Genomic DNA, 21,272 nt, shown 5'->3' on the forward strand with positions numbered 1-21,272 from the left:
TGAGGTAGATACTGTTAATATTTTATAAGGAACAACTAAATCATAGAGAGGTTCAATAATATTTATACTTTACTAATCTAATAATTGGTAGAGTCAGGACTCAAATCCAAGTATGTCTGATTTTAAGCCTGTTGATGACAATGCTATATTACTACTAAAATTCAGAAGCGCAGATAATTTTGTGAAAAGATTTATTTCAGAGGTATGGGGTAATAACAACTTGATTTACATTAGCATAAGGACTAAATAAGTCACACTATTTGAAACAATTTATACTTGAATTTTACAAAACTATATAAAATCTATTATAGAGCTTATAAATTATTAATATAAAACCAATAACTAGGAATTTTATGTAAGCCATTCTATCTTTTTATATCAATAGAATTAATGATGAAGAGCAGGTCCAGTAACAGTGGAAAGAAATATGTTGATGTTTGGGAATAAATCTTCTTTATTTAAAAATGCTTGTCATTTTTTTAAGTAAATAGTGTTACGGCAAAAATCCTGCACTCACATAAACCTAGGTTTTTGTTATTTTTCTAATACAGATTGAGTATCCCCATATCTAAAATGTTTGAGACCATAAATGTTTAGAACTTTGTTTTTTCAGATTTTGCAATATTTACATGTACATAGTAAGATATCATGGGGATAGGGCTCAAGTGTATACATGAAATTCACTTATGCTTCATATATACATACCATTTACACATAGGCTGAAAGTAGTTTAATACAATATTTGTAGTGTGCCTGTGTTTTAACTGTAACCCATCACATGAAGTCATCTGCAGGAGTTTCCACTTGTGGCACTGTGTCATTGCTCAAAAATGATCTGATTTTGGAGCATTTTGGATTTTGAATTAGAGATGCTCAACTTGTATTTTCTATAGCATCCATTAGTAGTTACTAAGTTTTTTTTTAATCCTAGTGATATTTGAGGCAGAATATTAAAGATGGACAAATATTTTCTGTGGGACCAGTGTGTGGCAGGATAGTGAAAATTAAATTGGAGATCCCAAAGGGAAAGTAAAATGTAGTTAAAATAAAGTTAGCTAAACAAGTTAAAGTCTTATCTCTAATTTCCAGTGATGAGGAAGAAAACAGCCAAAATGTTTCTTCTGATAATAAAAGAAGTTTGAAAAGGAGAAAATGTTTAAGGGTAAAAATTTGCCTGTCACTGACCCATTAGTGAGGTGGCTAGATATTTAATCACCTACAGAAATGGATAGCTTCCTTACACATTGCCATAACCTGTTGCTTTGTAAATTCTTTCTAATTTGGTCTTGAGATCTCTCTGGAAAGTGCCCTGACAGTTTGCTGTATGCTTTTCATAGAATATTCTTTATCCTGGTGGATGAAATAATGCCTAAGTGTCCTGCATGTGACCAGGTGTCCCTCTCACAGGAAACTTGTTTATACTGGCAGACATAGTTGTGGTTCTTGTCTTAACTAATCTATTTTATTCCTACTAAGAAAGCCACTTTCTAGGAGAGCTCTAACCAGGAAAGAAGTTGGGTTCAATGTGTCAGTCAGGTGAAACACTGAGGGGGCAGTGCAAGGAAGAACATGAAGTAATAGTTCAATTCCTTACAGATCCTAGAAAGAAGAGGGCAAAGTGTTTGCAGGGCCTACAGAAGGAAGGAAGCCATCCAGTACATGCACACTGAATCAAGAAGTGAGCAAAACAGAGACAGGACTTGTGGGACTAAAGCCTGTATTGGGGTCCAGGGTGTTACCTAAGCAGGTTTCCCAAAAGGAATGTTAACTGATGGACTTAAAGCAAGAAGGAATGTGTTCCATGAAGCACACTGTGACTGTGTGGTGGTCATTGTGGCATATCTATACAGTCCATGCAGTCCATGCAGTCCATGGCAGTCTGTGGGGCAAGTCAATTAGCTTGTATCTAATTGTCCCATAGGAAGGTGCTCACCAGGGGACAACTATAAAAGGTAGATGCCTGGACTAACCACACTGAAAAACAGGGAAAAGGTGAAGAAGTGGGAAGGGTGTGTAGCGTGACTAAGCCCCCGCCTCTGGTATGAGAAAGTCCGAGTTATATTCAGAATAGATGCTGAAGAAATATAAAGCTAACAGTACTCAATACATATGCTTAAAAATATTATAAAGATCCTATCCATACAGTAATAGAAATTATAAAATACTGACAGGTCAATGAAACTATGAGTAAAACTGATGCAAAAAATAGAATTTATAAAAACATCCAAGTAAAAGGAGGCATACTATATTCTTAGATAGGAAGACTCAATATAATTCTGATCTAAATTCCCTTGGAATGTTTTTTTGTGTGTTTGTGTACGTTGCTGGGACTAGAACCCATGGGATAACACATGCTAAATAATCAGTCTTAGTGAACTACATCCCCAGCCCCAGGAATTTTTTCATGGATCTTGATTATCTTATTCTTAATATTACATAAAAGAAAATTATAAACACTAAATTTTAAGAAGAATAATAAGGAAGATAATTTATTCTACTAGTAATATACTAGAATAAAACAGAATTAATAAAATTTGAGTAAGCAATAATTAGCCTAGATCTCAACAAATTGATTAAGGAAAAGAATGGAATTTAGGGTAATGATTCTGAAGTACATTTTGACAGTTCTACAGGGTCCCTCAGAAGTTCCCAAATAGCACTGAGCCTCAGATCTCTACAGTGCAGTCCATCTGTTAACAAGTCTTTCTTGTCTTCCTCCCTTTCCCATTTTGCTTTCTCCACTCCTCTTGAGCTTCTTAGGATCACCCTAATTAGAATACCTGTACTTGAATTGTTTTCTCAGTCTACTTTTTGAGAGAATGCAGAATAAAATAAGAAATAATTTATTGCTGTAGGTACCTCTGTACAATATTAATTTTTCACAATGACAACTTATGCATTTAGGACTGTGACATTCAAGCAATATAAATAAATTGTTAGCCTGACCAAATCAGACATGTAAACATGGAATATTATTTGGGGTATGTTTTGTTTTACTAAGGGACGATCTTCTAATGAGTAAGCAATATCCTCACACACTTTCAAATTTCTCAAAATTTAGCTGTTAGAGTCCTACAAATATTTATAGCTCATCTAGCACATTTTTACTATCTCTTTTTTTTTTTTGTCAACACTGAGGTTTGAACTCAAGACCTTGCGATTGCCAGGCAAGTGCCTTACCACTTCAGCCATGCCCCCAGCCCTTTTTAAAAGTTCTTTTTCTAGTAGAGTCTCACATTTTTGTCCCGGGCCAGTTCCAGACCATGATCTTCCTATCAGTGTCTCCCATGTCTCGAGGATTACAGATGGGCACCACCACTACCTGACTTGTTTGTTGAAATGGGGTTTTGCTAATTTTTTGACTGAGCTGGCCTCAAACCCTTAGACTCCCAATCTCTGCCTCCCAAGTAGCTTGGATAACAGATACATGCCACCAACTCAGCCCTATTATTTTCTTTTCAACTAGCACATAATAATTGTACATTTATGGGGTTCAGAGTGATATTTAAATATATGTATAGAATGTGTACAGATCAAGTCAGGGTATTTAGCATTTCTACCTTCTTATCATTTCTTCAACTGGAGACTGAGAGCTCCTGACTTCTAGTTCTTCATAAAATATATGATAGGCTATTGTGAACTCTAGTCATACTATTACACTGTAGAACATTAGAACATATTCCTGCTATCTAACTATATTTTGGTACCCATAATCCATCCTCCTTCTATCCCCTTCCCCATACCTTTCCTAGTTTCTAGTACTAGTCTACTCTTCTCTCCCTTAAGATAAACTTTTTTTAGCTTTCACATATGAAAGAGAACATGTGGTATTTGCTTTTTTTGTCTGGCTTGTTTCTCCTAAACTAATGTCTTCCAGTTTCATCCATTTTGCTGCAAATGACAGGATTTCACTCTTTCCATTGTGTATATATACCACATTTCTTCATTTATACATCAATGTTCACCTAGGCTGATTCCCTATCTTGGCTACTGTGAGTAATGCAATAATAAATATGAGAGTGTGGCTGCCTCTTCAGCAAACTGATTTCAATTACTTTGGATATATTTCTAAAAGGGGGAACCCTTTCACAAAAAGAGACTAATAATATGGAATCATAGAAAAAGATTCTTGAAATGAATGTGTAAAGGTTTAAAAAAATTTATCAAAGCCTGCCAGAGGATCATGAGTTTAAGGCCAGCCGGGGATACATAGCAAGACCCCCATCTCAAAAAGAATTTAACATCACCTTGAGATTCTTGGAAATTTAGTGAGACAAAAAGTTAACTTATAAACATTGAAAATTAGCTCTTTACTACTATCTCTATACTGCTGCATAGGTAGAAGTATCTAAGAGACTAATTTTTAAAAACCACTGAATTAATAAGAAAATTATGCCATGCTTTTAAGCAACTTAAATGTTAAAAAATCAATATTGCTCCTAATTGCATCACAAAGTAATGAGGAAAACATTCCACTCATACTGATAGAAACCTTAGAACATTTAGACATAACTTTAGAAAGAAATCCACTGTAAATAAATAAGTGAAGAAAACAATAAACTCTTATCAAAGGACATGAAAGAACTTCCAAAGAATAGAAAAATGTGACATATTTCTGGGTGGCAAGGCTCACTATGATACAAATAATTATTCTCTCAAAATTAGCATTTTGACATAATGCAATTCCAATTAGAATTCCATAGAATTTGAAAATTAGATTAAAAATCTTAACATTTCTGTGGAAGAATAACAACCTGATATTGGCCAAGATACTTTTGAAAAATAATTTCCCAGCCAATTATCAGAAAACTCTAAAGCCTCAAACCATTGTAATTACCAATATGGTATTAATAAAGAAATAAATACACCAGTGAGACAGAATAAAGAATCCAATAATGAATGCAAAGAAATATAGGATGAATGATAATTTAGGTAAATTTTTAATTTAGGGGAAAAAGTATAGGTCCTTTATTTTTCTTTCTTTCATTTTTTCTTCTTTGGTACTGGGGTTGAAATTCAAGGTCTTGTGCTTGCTAGGCAGGTGTTCTACACCTGAGCCATGTCCTAAGCCCGAAGATTTGGTTATTTAATATGAATGCTGCTGAGAAATAAAATGGGACAACTACCTTACTTCACATAAAAAATAAATTCCAAAAAAAAAAAAAGCAAGAGCACACAAGGGAGGGGTGAGGATAAGTAAGACACCTAAAAAATTAGCTAGCATTTGTTGCCCTTAACGCAGAGAAACTAAAGCAGATACCTTAAAAGCAACAGAGGCCAATAGGAAAAGGGGATCAGGAACTAGAGAAAAGGTTAGATCAAAAAGAATTAACCTAGAAGGTAACACACATGCACAGGAAATTAATGTGAGTCAACTCCCTGTATAGCTATCCTTATCTCAACCAGCAAAAACCCTTGTTCCTTCCTATTATTGCTTATACTCTCTCTACAACAAAATTAGAAATAAGGGCAAAATAGTTTCTGCTGGGTATTGAGGGGGTGGGGGAGAGAGGGAGGGGGCAGAGTGGGTGGTAAGGGAGGGGGTGGGGGCAGGGGGGAGAAATGAACCAAGCCTTGTATGCACATATGAATAATAAAATAATAATAAAAAACAAACAAACAAAAATTCCAAGTGCCTTATGGATTATATGCTTAAATACGCAAATAGATAATTGATAAATAGATGGATATGTAGATGATAGATAAATGAAACAACAAATTCTATAATAAAATTAAGGAAAATCTGTACAATCTCAGAAAAAGACTTTTTGTGGTACACAGGATCAAACCTAGGGCCTGGCATATGCTATACAAGTATTCTACTACTGAGCTACACTACAACTCTTTTCTATTCATTTTTTTCTTTTTAATTTGGAGGCAGGGTCTTACTAAGTTGTCCAGGCTGGCCTTAAACTTACGATCCTTCTGCTCAATTTCCTGAGTAGCTGGGATTGTAGGTGTATGTCACCAAGAATAACAATAACAAAACACATTTCAAAGAGAGTCCAAGATGGCAGATAGTTGAGGACGCAGATGCCCTGAGCTCCCACCATTGAGGAAGCCACATAGTCCAGTGCAGCTGGTGGGCAGACTGCTCTCCTTCTCCAAATGAAACTGGTCACCACAGACAGAGAACATAATTCACCTTTGCCTGGCAGGGGTGGGGCAAAATGCTGAGCCAACCTCCCAGATCAGGGCAGAGTGGAACGCTGAGCTTAACACAATGCTGAGCTGTCCTAACTTGAGGAGAGGCTGAGCTCCCAGAGCCTAAGTGACAGTGGAGTGACACAGCTGGTGCCTGGTGAAATCAGAAATATATTTGACCACCTTGGAGAATCTGGTAGTGAGCTGAAAAGTGCAACTTGCCTTGTGGACAGAAGAGACCAACAACTGCTCACTAATTAGCCTCCTGGTGGGACCATGTCAGAGAACCTGCGTGCACCAGATGGCCCATGACATTAAGGAAAAGCTTGGCTTAAACATTCTGAGCTGAGTCCCCACAAGGCTGTCCAATAAGGAGGGGCAATGTTCATTGCCACACAGCCAGCATACCAATCTTTTGAAGGGAGAGAGACACTGAAAAAGCCCCTGTCAAAAGTACCAGTACCTGGATTTAAAGACAGAGGGAAAAGTCCAGAACTTTCAGCAAACTGATCTTTTTTCCCTTTTTTATTTGGTATTTTTATTTTTATTACTATTATTTTCTTATCTTTATTTTTACTCTCTTCATTTTCTCTCTTTTTTTGTGCTACAATCCATTTTTACCTATCTCCTTCTTCTAGCCTATCCAAATATCAATCTGTTTAGCCCTCCCTTGCCCCACTTTCTTTTCTCTCCCGTTATTTTTTCAGCCCTTTTCTTCCATTCTCTCCTTCTTTCTCCACCTTCCCCTCCTCACCTCCCCCAACCTTTCATCCCACTACCTCTACCTTCTCTACACTTACCAGTCACTGAATAGTCTACTACACCAGATTTACACATTTCTCCCATCCTTCCTATCCCTCTGCAATCCCTGACAAAAGCACCCTCTCCTCATAACACCTGAACTACATCTTAACACACATTAGGGCCTTATTACTCTATAGCCTCCACACCTCATACCTCTTCTGTCCCTCATCCCATCCACCCTTCCTGCCCCCTCTTCTAGCACGACCTTTTTAATTACCTAAGTATTTGCAATACTTTATCTAAGTAACAATTATCCCCCCAAAAAACCTCACTGTTTATAGATACTATCACCAAGAGGTTTTCTATATATTATGTAAATAACTGGTCTAGCACTGAATCTGTGAATTTGTTATTGATAAATTATACCTCCAGATTAGGGAACAGAAATAGAACAACTAAGGTAATGACTAAGCCAGTCATGGCATAGTAATTAAGTCAAGGGAAAGATAACAGGTGATTAAAAACCCACAACTAGCTAATCAACAACACAGGAGCAAAGCACAGGGTAGAAACATGGGGAGAAAAAAGCAGGGGAATACAACCCCTTAAAAGACTAACAACAAATCAATACAGGATTTAGTGGAAAGTCAAGGAAATGAATTCCCAATTGCTGACTCCAGTAGAATGATGATAAGAATGTTCAGTGAGCTCAAAGAAGAGTTTAAAGAGATTCTCAAAGAGATCTCAAAGAGGAACTTAATGAGAAGCTTGAACAGAATATGCAAAAACAAATCAAAGAATATCAAGAGAACACAGATCAAAAAAAAAAAACTCAAGAAGACACAATGAACTTAGAGAGGATTTCAACAAACTCCAAAATGAAACTAAGGAGATTATAAAAAAAAAAAGAGAGAGAGATGTGAAATAAAGAAGACAGCACAAGATATGAAAGAGGAGTTTAACAAAGATATGGAAAAATCTCAGAAAAAAGAATCAAACAGAAATCCTGGAAATAAAAAGCTCCTTAAATCAAATAATAAATAAAGTTGAAAGGCACTCTTGCAGACTAGAACAAATGAAAGACAGAATTTCAGGACGTGAAGACAAAATAGATATTAAAGGAAAAACAGATGAATTCTTAGACAAAAGACTCAAGAGCTGTGAAAGGAATATGCAAGAACTCTGCAATTCTATCAAAAGCCAAACCTGTGAATCATGGGAATTGAAGAAAGAGAAGAGATGAAAGCCAAAGATACACATAATATATTCAACAAAATAATAGCAGAAAATTTTCCAAATCTTGAAAAAGAAATGCCTATTCAGGTGTAGGAGGACTCTATGACACCAAACAGAATGACCAGAATAAAACCTCTCCATAGCACATTATAATGAAAACAACTAGCACAGAGAACAAGGACAAAATATTGAAGGCTATAAGGGAGAATAATCAAATAACATAAAAAGGTAAACACATCAAAATAACAGCAGATTTCTCAACAGAACCTTAAAAGCAAGAAGGGCATGGAGTGAGCCATTGCAAGCAATGAAAGAAAACAATTTCAGTCCTAGGATACTCTAGTCAGAAAAACTATCATTCTAAATTGATGGATGAATAAATGTCTTCCATTATAGACAGAAACTAAAACATATGACCACGAAAACACCACTACAGAAGATTCTGAAAGGAATCCTACACATAGAAGAAAAAAACAAACATAAACATGAAAGGATGGAAACTATTAAACCTCAAGAGAAGAAAAGACAGTAATCAGAGCATATCATAGAATTAGTTGCACACACACAAACCCTTATACAACAAAACCAATTAAATGGCAGGAACCACCACATACACATTAACACTGAACATTAATGGCCTCAACTCCCCCATCAAAAGACACCATTTGGCAAACTGGATTAAAAAGGAAGACCACACAATCTGTTGTTTACAAAAAACCCACATTATTGACAGAAACAAACGCTGCTTTAGAGTGAAAGGGTAGAAAAAGATTTACCAAGCATTAAGCACCCGAAAGCAGGCAGGAGTAGCAGTACTTAGATAAAGTAAACTTCAAAAACCTAAATTAGTCAGAAGAGATAAGGAAAGTCACACTTCATACTTATAAAAGTAGCAATACATCAAGAGGAAATAACAATTATTAACTTTTATGTGCCCAATGTCAGGGCACCCAACTTCATTAAACATACACTAATGGCCTTGGAAACCCAGACAGACCTCAACATAGTGGTGGTGGGAGACTTTAATACTCTTCTACCACCAATAAGTAAGTCACCTAGACAAAAATCCATGAAGAAATTCTGGAACTGAATGATACCATATATCTAATGGTGTCCGTCTAATGACAGAATGTCTGTCTAATAATAGACCATATATTAGGTCACAAAACAAGTCTTAACAAATATAAGAAAATTGAAATCACCCCTGCATGCTGTCTGACCACACTGCAATAAAACTAAAGCTCAACATCAAAAGCAGTAGCAGAAAATAAACTGAAGGCTGAACAACACATTGCTCAATGATCAGTGGGTCACAGAAGAAATAAGGGAGGGAATCAAAAATTTTCTGGAACTTAATGAAAATGAAAACACAGCCTATGAGAACCTTTGGGACACAGCAAAGGCAGTCTTAAGAGGAACAGTTAAGTCCATGAGTACATACATTTAAAACACAAAAAGATCTTAAATAAATGACCTAATGCTACATCTCAGACTCCTAGAAAAACAAGAACAAACTAAACCCAAAACAGGCAGGAGGAGAGAAATAACAAAAAATAAGGGCTCAAATCAATAAAAACAGAGACCAAAAATATCATGTAAAGAATCAATGAAACAAAAGCTGGTTCTTGGAAAAAATAAACAAGATTTATAAACCCTGGCAATTCTAACATTTAGAGGAGGGAAAAGGCCCAAATTAATAAAATTAGAAACAAAAAAAGGGGAGATAACAATAAATACCAAGGATATCCAGGGAATCATCAGGGACTACTTTGAAAACCTACATTTAAATAAATTGGAAAATCTAGAAGAAATGGACAAATGTATAGACACATATGATCATCCAAAATTGAGCCAAGAGGATATTACTCACCCAAACAGAACTTTAACAAGCAATGAAATTGAAGAGTAATAAAGAGTCTCCCAAAACAGAAAAGTATAGGACCCAGTGGATTCTCTGCTAAATTCTACCAGAGCTTTAAATAACTAATACCAACACTGCTTAAACTTTTCAATGAAATAGAAAGGGAAGGAACACTGCCAAACTCATTTTATAAAGCCAGTATTATGCTCATTCCAAAACTGGACAAGAACACAGCAAAAAAAGAGAATTAAAGGCCGATTTCTTTAATTAATATAGATCAAAATTCCTCAATAAAATAATGGCAAACAAATCAACAGTATATCAAAAAGATCATACACCAAGATCAAGTTGGCTTCATCCTAGGGATGCAGAGAGGGTTCATCACATGCATATCATTAAATGTAATACAGCATATTAACAGAAACAAAGACAAAAACCACTTGATCATTTCAATAGATACAGAAAAAGCCTTTGGTAAAATTTAACATCCCTTCATGATAAAAGCTCTGATAAAACTAGGAATAGAAGGAATGTACCTCAACATAATAAAGGGTATATATGACAAGTCTATATGACATGATACTAAATGGGGGAAACTGAAACCATTTCCTCTAAAGTCAGGAACAGGACAAGGGTGTCCACTCTCTCCACTCTTATTCAACATAGTCTTAGAATTTCTACCCAAAGCAATAGTCAGGATGAAGAAATAAAAGGAATACGAATAGGTAAGGAAGAAGTCAAACTATCCCTATTTGCAGATGACATGATCTTACACCTAAAATACCCACAAAAAACTCCTAGACACCACAAATAGCTTCAGCAATGTAGCAGGATAGAAAATCAATTTGCAAAAATCAGTAGTCTTTCTATATATCAACAATGAACAGATTGAGAAAGAATATAGGAAAATAACTCCATTTACAATAGCTTCAAAAAAAAATCAAATACCTAGGAATAAACTTAACAAAGGATAGGAAAGACTTTTATAAGGAAAACTACAAACCACTGAAGAAAGAAATCAAAGAAGATGGAAAGATCGCCCATGCTCATGGATTGGTAGAATCAGCATAGCAAAAATAGCTATATTACCAAAAGCAATCTACATGTTCAATGCAATTCACATCAAAATTCCAATGACATCACAGACATTGGAAAATTAACCCTAAAGGTCATTTGGAAGCACAAAAGACCACAAATAGCCAAGGCAATACTGAGCAAAAAGAGCAATGCTGGAGGTTATTGCAATGCCTGACTTCAAACTATACTACAGAGGCATAGCAATAAAAACAGAATGGTACTGGCACAAAAACAGATGTGAAGACCAGTGGAAGAGAATAGAAGACCCAGATATGAATCCATGCAGCTAAACCCTAATTTTTGACAAAGGCACCAGAAACATACAATGGAGAAAAGACAGATTCTTCAACACATGTTTCTGAGAAAATTGGATATCTGCATGCAGAAAACTGCAAGTAGATCCATGTCTTTCACCTTGTATAAATATCAAGTCAAAGTGGATTAAGAACCTCAATATAAGACCTGAAACTTTGAAGCTAGTATAGGAAAGAGCAGGGAATATACTGGAAGCAATAGGCATAGTCAGTGACTTCCTCAATAGAATTCAAACAGCTCTACAACTAAAAGAAAAAATTGACAAAAGGGACTACATGAAATTAAAAAGCTTCTGCATAACAAAAGAAATGTTTTCTAAACTGAAGAGGCTGCCCACAGAATGGGAGAAATCTTTCCCAGCTATACATCTGACAAGGGATTGATAACAGAATATACAGGGAGCTCAAAAATTAAACTCCCCGAAACTCAGTGACCTAATGAAGAAATGGGCAAATTGGGCACAGAGAATTGTGCCCAGAAATGGGCACAGAGCTTTCTCAAAGAAAGAAGTCCAAATGACTAAAAAACTCATGAAAAAGACCTCACCATCCCTGGGCATAAAGGAAATGCAAATTCAAACCACATTAAGATTCCACCTCACTCCTGTTAGAATGAACACAAACAGGGTGGGGGGGGGGCAGGGGGAGAAATGACCCAAACAATGTATGCACATGTGAATAAATGAATAATAATAATAAAAAAAGAATAGTAAAAAAAATGCTATAGGCAAGTAAAGAGGTAGGATAACAACAACAACAAAAAAGAATCAACACAAACAACAAATGTTGGTGAGGATGTGAGGAAAAAGGAACCCTCATTTACTGCTGGTAGGAATGTAAATTAATACAGCTACTATGGAAAACAGTATGGAGGCTCCTCAAAAAACCAAAAAAGAACTGCCATATTATTCAGCAATACTACTCCTAAGGATATACCCAAAGGAATATGAGTCAGGTTACAACAAAGGCTCCTGCACACCCATGTCTATTGCAGCACTATTCACAATAGCTAAGCTTTGGAAACAGCCAAGATGCCCCACTACTGATGAGTGGATTAAGAAAATGTGGCATTTATATAAAATGGAATTTAACTCAGCCACAAAGAAGGATGAAATTTTGTTGTTTGCAACAAAATTCACCTTAAGTGAAGTTAGCCAGGGTCAGAAGGCCAAAAGCCACATGCTTTCTCTTATATGTGGAATACAGACCTAATACCAATACAGTAATATTATGAAAAATAGGTCACACTAAGGGGAGACCACATACAAGAGGGTAGGGTAAAACAAGGAAACAGAGGTGAATATGGTTGATGTACTCTCTATACAAGAATGAATATAGAATTTTTAAACCGGTTGAAACCACCAAAAAAAAAAAAAAAGAAGAAGAAGAAAAAAGAAAGGGACTAAGGTAGAATGACGAAAAATAGAGAGGAACCAATTGGGGTTATAATACATATATACATGGAAATATCACAAGGAAAATCCCTGTGTATCTATCTTTATTTTAAACAACAAAAAAATACCATTTCTTTCTTTTTATTTTTTTTTCCTTTTTCTTCTACAAAATCAGAGAACAGGAGGGCAGACAGGACCTGGGGCAATAGGGGTAGGTTGGTACCAGTGGAAGTGGAGAAGTAGCGGGAAAAGGGGATAGGAGGATGGATATGGTACAAATACTATGTACACATGTATGTAAATGAAAAATGATACTTGTTGAAACTATTCCAGAAATGGGGGGAGGAAGGGATAAAGGGAAGCAGTGGAGGGGTGAATTAAAGTATGATATATTTGATATATTGTAAGAACTTTTGTAAATGCCACAATATATACCGAGCACAACAATAAAAACAAAGAAACTATTCTAAAGTTGGGGGTAAAGTAGAGTGATGGAGGAGGCTAATTTAACTAAAATATATTGTAAGCACTTTTGTAAATGCTACAATGTACTCCCACTACAATAATAATATATAATGATAATAAAATTATATTATAAAAAAATCACATTTCATCTATATAGGTGTGGGTTTATAAAATTAGATATATCTAGCTAGAAAAGTATGGAATGATAGTTACCACATTGTCGAGGTTGCATGTGATAATAGGGTCAAAAGCAAGAAGGGGGAGCCCAAGGAAAAATGTAAAGAAATAAAAAACCTAAATTTAAAAGTACTGTGCTTTCATGTAAATTACAGGCATTTCTTAAATTAAAAAAAAAACCATTTAAAAAGGCATGCAACTTATAAATCTTTTCTTTAAGGGAATTTGTCTGTCCCACATCTAAAAATGCTCTCAGTTCATGCATTATAATACTGTAACTAAAGGACATTTAGAAACATTATCTCTTAAGAACATGTGAGTGCTAATTACCAGAAACAATATGGGGAAGTGTGCAGATCTGAATATGTAATCTAGAGAGTGACAGAATTGTCTCAACAATTGAGCTCAGGAAATGCCATTTATTTGTACTCTAAACTGAGACCTGTTCTTCAAACACAAAGCAGGAACTCAAATACCTAAGCTAACAGGAAACAAGCTTAGAAACAGAAAGAGAGTTGCCTAAGAGTGATATGACACTAAGCAGAAAAGCTGGAGTTAAAAGCACAGCCATAGAATGGTGAGATTATGAGTATGCTAAAGGGAGACATTTCAGTAAACACATCAGAAACTGACTTCTACTCATCAAACTCCACAGGTCCTCATAAATGACCACAGTGGCCTACTAAAGAGTCAGGGTACCTAAAATGCAGATGTCCTCTGTAACTCTACTCTCTATAACTAAAGAATTATTCAGCCTGAATCTGTTCCATAGCAAAAAAGAATAAATGTAGCCAGGAAAATCATAATCAAATTATGAATATGTAAATGGAAAATCACAAACCAATGTCTTCATACCCTTTCAAGTCTTAATGGGGAGGAAGTAGTAATTAAGAACAGAACTACATGGTACATTAGAACTACATATGATTCCTTCATTAACATGGGTCTCATTCTCAATTGCATCATCATAAGGCTCCAAATCAAAATTGTCCTTTCGACTACTAAAGCAGGTATTTGAAACACCAAGAATCAATAGGTAAATAGTAGTTGAGGTTCTGATTTTTAAGACACTAGATACCCATACCTGGAGAACAGCACACCACAAAGAAGGTTCCTAAGCACATCTCACAGAAGGTTCCTAAGATGGATATTTAGATCATGTGCTAGGAGGAAAAAGCACACTTTGTCATTCAAAGTGACAAAGTACTCTGAATCTATCAGTTCAGGTTTAGGAATATCATATACCTATTAGTTTAGAATAAGTGATCCTTTATCTATCATAGATTAGAACCCATCTTTTAATTCTGCTGCTGTGCATACTTAAAAGTGAAATAATTTTTTAAATAGGTGTAAGCACAGTATAATATACTTTTGCATCTTTCAAGAGAAGTCTTAAAGAAGCAGCTAGTCCAACAACTTCAAAGACAGTGCAAGAATACATAAATCCTAAAAGAAAGATTTTTGGAGCTTAGCTTGTTTCTTATCAAGTTGTTGCTGCATCACAAAATTAGTAGCTTAAAAAGACAACCATTTATTTGCACAGAAATTTGGTCAGAAATTTGGGCTGAGTTCAGTTGAGTGATTAATTCACCTGCTCTCATGTGGGGTCACTCATGAGGATGTTATCATTTGGAAGTCGCTAAGGATGCATGGTTCAAGGTAACCTTATTCAAAAGTCTGATGGTTGGTGATGGCTTTGACTCTGTCTCTGTCTGGTCTTTTATCCTCAAGAAGACTGCCTGGGCCTTGTTCATGTGGTGATGGCAGCATTCTACAGGACAAAAGCAAAAGTGTCAAAGCAAAATGTCTAAGCTCAGAGTCACTCAATGTTACTTCCACTGAATTCTTTCGGAAAAGCAAGTCACAAGCCCAGCCCAGATTCAAATGTGTATAGGAATGACTTCACCTCTTACTAAAAGAAGTAACAAAGTTACAGTTGCAAACACCTGCACACATATGGGAGGAACCTTACAGCTATCTTTGTAAACAACCTACCTTTGTCTAGGAGGTGGAACCAAAGTTGAAAAGGCTACAAGAAGCCTCTATACAAGAAGTCACCCAATACATTTACATTGAAATCTGAGAAGCAGACTGGATCACTGAGTGCTTGAATACACAAAGAGTTAGGGTAAACATTTACCAAGAGTTTCAAACTGACAGTTTTCATTTACCAAAATGTGGCCAATTAATAATCTAGTACTAGAAAACAATCACATTTAACAGTTAAATCACTTCTCAGACATTTAGTTTATCTGAAATGCTTTTCTGCCAGATCTTCAGGTGGCCAACTTCACAATATTTGAAAATCAGCTCAGATTTTGCCTCCTGAGAGAAACCTCCCTGACCATCCAAATTAAAGTTAGCCACTCCCACATCATTATGACATTTTCTTCATAATACTATTAGCTGAAATTATTTAATATGTATCTTCTTGTTTATGATCTAATCCTATCACTAGAATGTAAACTCTATGAGATTTGAGGTTCTATTCCTTTGCTTAGCATGGAAATATCAGTTATGACTAATGCTTGAAAAGGTAGCAAGTTGAGGACAAGATTTTGATAATTACTTCTGCACTAATATCCAATCTTAATCTCTGTCATCAAGCCCAAGTAGATGACATCATCTCCTTATCCTTGGGCTAAGAGCTTACCAAGCATTTCCTGTATAATCATGCCTGCCTGGAACTTCCTACTATGTTACAGACTCAAAAGAGTTTGAAATGTATTGAATTCACCTCAGTTTCATTCATTTGCACATTGTAAAAATATTCCCGTTGTTTATTATGCAGATTAAATAAGATTCTATTTGCAAAATGTCTACCTTAGTACCTGGTTTAGGATAGGTACTCAATAAATGGTAGATAGTCATTATTCTTCATGATTCACTTGTGACTAATTGAGCTTACACACAATTCAAGCCCAATCAATATTCCATTCATTTTTGCCTTTAGTCATCAATTCCAGTCTTCTATTTCTAAGGATTCTCCAATTCCTCAAATGGTCCTAGAAAACATGTAATCATTGCCGTTTACAATTTCCCATGTGCAAAACAGAAGTACGGCACTACAAGCATTCAGAGTCAGAATAACAGAGTATCAGATAAGGTGTTGCTTTTACATATAACCACTGGTGTTCTTAACTGCTGAGCAGTCTGCCAATTTTCTGAATCTTCTGGCATTCTAGTCAGTCCTTCCCCCTTCTCCATAAAACCCAAGGCCTCTTTCACTTAAGCTTAGGTTGCTCATTTTCCATTTTCTTTATTCCTTACAATTTCAAGTTACAGCAGTAACTGCTCTTAGTAATGATGTTTTAAAGACTACGTATGTCTCTGTTCTTCTCATTTTACTTTTATTAATGCTTTTGTAATGATTTCTAGTCACATTTTGCAGTCACTGCATGGAATCTTTTTCACTAAGCTAAATTTACATTAGTGTACCAGGTGAAGCATCCTGAATCTGAAGAGCTTGCTGTGTTTGTTCTAGGAGGGTGTTTTCCTTAGATGACAGAACTTTAGTTTGCTCAGCTCCCAGCCTCCTCATTCTTCTGTTCAAATACTTCCTGATTATTCTTACTGATGCGTTAGATGCTATCTCACAAGGAAGGACAGTTTATGACAAGTACATGTCGCCCTCAGCACTAATCAGTGTCTTTAGGATTCTCAGAACACCATCTTGGACTTATCGGGTCATTTTACTGCATTCAAGTCTTTAAGATTTTTTTTTTAGATTTTTAAACTGTTTTCTTGCAGTTCCTTTTGCTTCTTTATTTCACCCCTGTGAGGAAGTAAGTAGTGAATGTCACTAGCTGATATAAATATCTACTGGTAGATTTGATGTTACAAGCCAAGACTTCTTGATTTTCTACACAGGACATCACTTGATGTCTTTACTGTATTATCCTTAGAATGTAGAAGAATTTCCAGTACATAATGGGAAAGTCAATATTTTTATTACATACTTCGTTGAGAAACCATATTTGGGAGAAGATAAAGACCTTGTTGGCTTTGTCAGAGGAAAACTCCATTAACCTAAGAAAAAAACGGGGTATAGCAGTAGACAAAACAGTTTTCTCTTGGTAAAGAAAATTTGTAAATCTGACATAGAGATTTTTAATATGTAAAATAGTATACTATGATGGCCAATAAAAGGTCCTTATCAACCTATTCACAGTTTAAATTAGAACACTGGAGGAATTATGTGACTTTGGTGCCTTAACAAAAGCATGTTTGCCTTTGAAATTTTGGAGTGTTCTATAGATTATGACATTTATACCAAAGGGTTTAAAAATTCAAGAGTATGAGAGGTATATGGCCTGTCCCTCACTAGAATTCATTTTAGTAAAATCAGGGGTGAGAAGAAGTAGCTAAGTTTTCTTTCAGTTCAGTTATAGTATTATTTTGTCTAATATCCACATTCTTGACAAAGAAAAAAAAATTTTAATGATATGCCCTGAAATACAAAAAGAAGGCCCATTTTTTCCTGCTGAGACTCTTACTGGTTTGGATAGGCCAACATGTTTTTCCAGCAAGTTCTCAGACTATAATTAGTTTTTTCATATTAAAAAATAAACTTCTTTAACCCATATACCTATAAACACAACCTTTTTATTTATTTTCCCTTCTCATACAGACTTCTTGTCATATTTTTATCTTTATTTTCTCACTTATTTTTTTTTTGGCACGACTGGGGTTTGAACTCAGGGCCTCACACTTGCTAAGCAGGTGCTCTTACTACTTGAGCCACTCCGCCAGCCTTATAGCATACTTATTCTCAATTCAACAAATATGTCCTTAGCAACTACTGTGCATCACTGTGCAGTGTACAGCATTGCAAAATTGCTTCTGCCCATGCCTTTCTGTTGAAACTGGCCTAAGAGGTTAGCATAGATCTTCTAATTGTTAAATGCAAAAGATGTGTTTTGATATTTATGTTTCTTGACCTCTGAAGCATCTGATACTTTTGTCCACTCTCACCCCCTTGGAATCCTCTATTCTCTGGTAATATCCGACATCCCCTTCTCTTCTTGCAATTCTTTGAAGTTTTTCTTCATATTTTCTTAGTGAAAAAGGCTAGATATAGGTTACAGTGAGGATTACTATGAAGAAAATTATTCTTCCAAATTTTCCCTTGGCAAAAAATGGTAGGAATCCAACATATGTAATCTATCAGGAACACAAACTTTGATTCAATAGATATTTCTCTTTATTATAAGATTTTAAAAAAATAATAGGACCTTTGATGTCTTTACTATATTATTCTTAGAACATAGAAGAATTCCCAGTACAGAATGGAAAGTCAATATATTTATGACAGGCTTTATTGAGAAATAATTTGCGTGCCATTTAATTTGCCCTTTAATGTTTACAAATCATTTCTAATATAACACAATCCTGCAACCATTACCACTACATAATTTTATAACATTTTACTCTCTAAAAGAAACCCTTCACCCATTAGAAATCATTTTTCATTCTCCCTCTCTTTCCAGCCCATTAATCTATTTTCTGTCTGTATGGATTTGTCTATTCTAGACATTTTATACAAGTATAGTCATATAGTATGTGGCCCTTTCTTGTCTTGTTTCTTTTACTTAGAAAAATGTTCTCAAGGTTCATACATATTTTAGTATACATCAGTCCTGCCTTACCCTTATGGATGATTTAATATTCCATTATATGAATATATCAACTTTTGTTTATTCATAGATAGTAAATGTTGGGTTGTTTCTATTTTGGGACTATAATGAAAATGCTGCTGTGAATGCTATGTTAGTGTGGACAGAATGTTTTCAATTTCTTGAGTATATACCTAACGGTAGAATTTCTGGGTCATATGGCAACTCCATACTTAACAATTTGAAAAACTGCCAAATTGTTTTGTGAAGTGGTTGCACCATTTTTCATTTCCACTGACAGTATATGAGGATTCCAATCTCAATTTCTCCATATTCTCACCAACACTTACTGTTATCTGTCATTTTTATTTTAGCCATACTAGTAGGTATGAGTTGGTGTCTCCTTGTGGTTTTGATTTACATTTCTCAAATAGTTAACCATGTCAAGCATCTTTTCACATGCTTATTGGCCATTTGAATAGTCAATAAATATTTGATGAGTGAATGAATGTATGTAATCTTAATCATTTTGGCAGCCCTCATAGAGGCCATCCACAGTTATTTGAATAGTTACTAATAGCAATAAAAGATCAGCAGAAACAGGGAGTGTATTATGAATTAGATTACTATGGACAGTTAAAAGATAAACTTTGGCACTTAAAATTTTGATCGCCTAATTAAGCAGATAAGATTCATCAACCAGGTAGCTTCAGACTGCAAGCATTTCAGCACTCCACTAGGGGCTATAAGAGAGAACTTTCATAAGTTATTTGTGGAAGCAAGACAAAAAAAATATGTTTGATTGCTTAAACTACAAAGTTCCTTGCAAGATTTCATGGTAGTTTCTAACTGGTAACTTCATGTTCAACATTCACAGTATCTGACTAGCTAAGCTTTAGTTTTGTTTTACTGTTTGCATTAAGTTTGTCTTAGGTTTGCACACATAGGAATCCAAGGCACTGGAGCATAATGGCATTTCAATTTAAATATTTTTAATAATACCTAATCATTTCACAGTAATCTCAGTTGATGTAGCTGACATCTATATTTTGTTTCCCTTGCAGTCAATATTTACATTTGATTTTGTAGTCATTAGTGGTGAGAAGTGCCTTTTATTCTGATCCCAAATTATTTCAAACAAGGGCTGGGGGCATGGCTCAAGTGGTAGAAGGCCTGCCTAGCAAATATGAGGCCCTGAGTTCAAACTTCAGTATCAGAAAAAAAAAAAAAAGCCCCAAAAAACAATTTCAAGCAAATGAAAAGAGAAGAAGGAAAAGTCAAGGAGTTATACAGAGACAAGGATCAATTATCAGGGAAAAATGATGCAGTAATTTAATAGGTAAGACCTGAAATGAAGAAACAGGCAGTGTACCAATTAATATGCTACAGAGTGCCATCCTTTATAGCATCATAGATGTTGAAAAGATCTTGAGAAATGATTTGCTTTTTTTCTGTATTATTTGGAATGTCCAGGAAAATTACTGAACAACTTGCCTCAAAGCTCAATTAAATGTTAGCTATGCTTAAATCAAATCCTCAGGGCTTTGTGCTTGAAAGCAGGTACTCTATCTCTTGAGCCACACCTCTAGTCCATTTTGCTCTGGTTATTTGGAGATGGGGTCTTGATAGATATTTGCCAAAGCTTGTCTCAAATCATGATCCTTCTGATCTCAGCCTACCAAGAAGCTAGGGATTATAGGTGTGAGCCACAGGTGCCCAGTTTAATATGCTTTTTCTTCAACCTAACTTAAAGTTTTAAATCTGTATGTTTATCTTGTATCCCTAATACAGGTGAAAAAATGGCCTAAAGTTTCTTTTCTTTAAGTGCCATTATTAGATTTCCTCTAAGCATTATTTTTTTTCCAAGAAAACCATCTTGGTATTACTTTAATTGCTCAGCAGATGCTTTCCTTTCTTAAGAAATGGAATGCTAACAGAGTAGTCTAGGAAAGATCTGACAATGCAGTAGCTGAAAGAATTACTTGACAATGTCTAGAATGAACTGTGGCCAAAAAGAACCCAGTTCTTTTGATTCTGTCTGAATTTATTTCAGCAATGCCTGGGCTTAGTATCCCTTGGGAATGTGACTTAAATCCAAACTCCCTGAAGAAGAGTGGCAAAGAAAACTTACTGTAAGTTCATTGAGAAGGGAATTTACAGTTTTAAATTCTAATTTTTTTTGGCATTTCAAATGCAATCCCTAGATTTCAGGGAGGGAAAAACTGGCTTATACTGTTTGGGGAGC

General features: G+C 35.4%; 1 protein-coding gene across 10 annotated transcripts in view; it reads right to left on the reverse strand.

The window, feature by feature from the left end:
* The window catches only part of LOC141425797 (uncharacterized), a 239,909-nt gene that overhangs the window by 146,099 nt on the left and 72,538 nt on the right, over positions 1 to 21,272 (reverse strand). The window contains exon 4 of one of the 10 annotated variants that reach the window (XM_074083907.1): positions 15,004 to 15,183. The exons of 8 other annotated variants lie outside the window; for them this stretch is intronic. In XM_074083907.1, the coding sequence (XP_073940008.1) occupies positions 15,038 to 15,183 (146 nt within the window). In that variant the 3' untranslated portion in view covers positions 15,004 to 15,037. Of the gene's footprint in view, positions 1 to 14,923; positions 15,184 to 21,272 lie in introns of those variants that run through there. One more of the 10 variants, XM_074083906.1, reaches the window with a different exon arrangement.

Source organism: Castor canadensis, chromosome 8 (assembly GCF_047511655.1).
Source record: "Castor canadensis chromosome 8, mCasCan1.hap1v2, whole genome shotgun sequence".
Taxonomy (NCBI): Eukaryota; Metazoa; Chordata; class Mammalia; order Rodentia; family Castoridae; genus Castor; species Castor canadensis.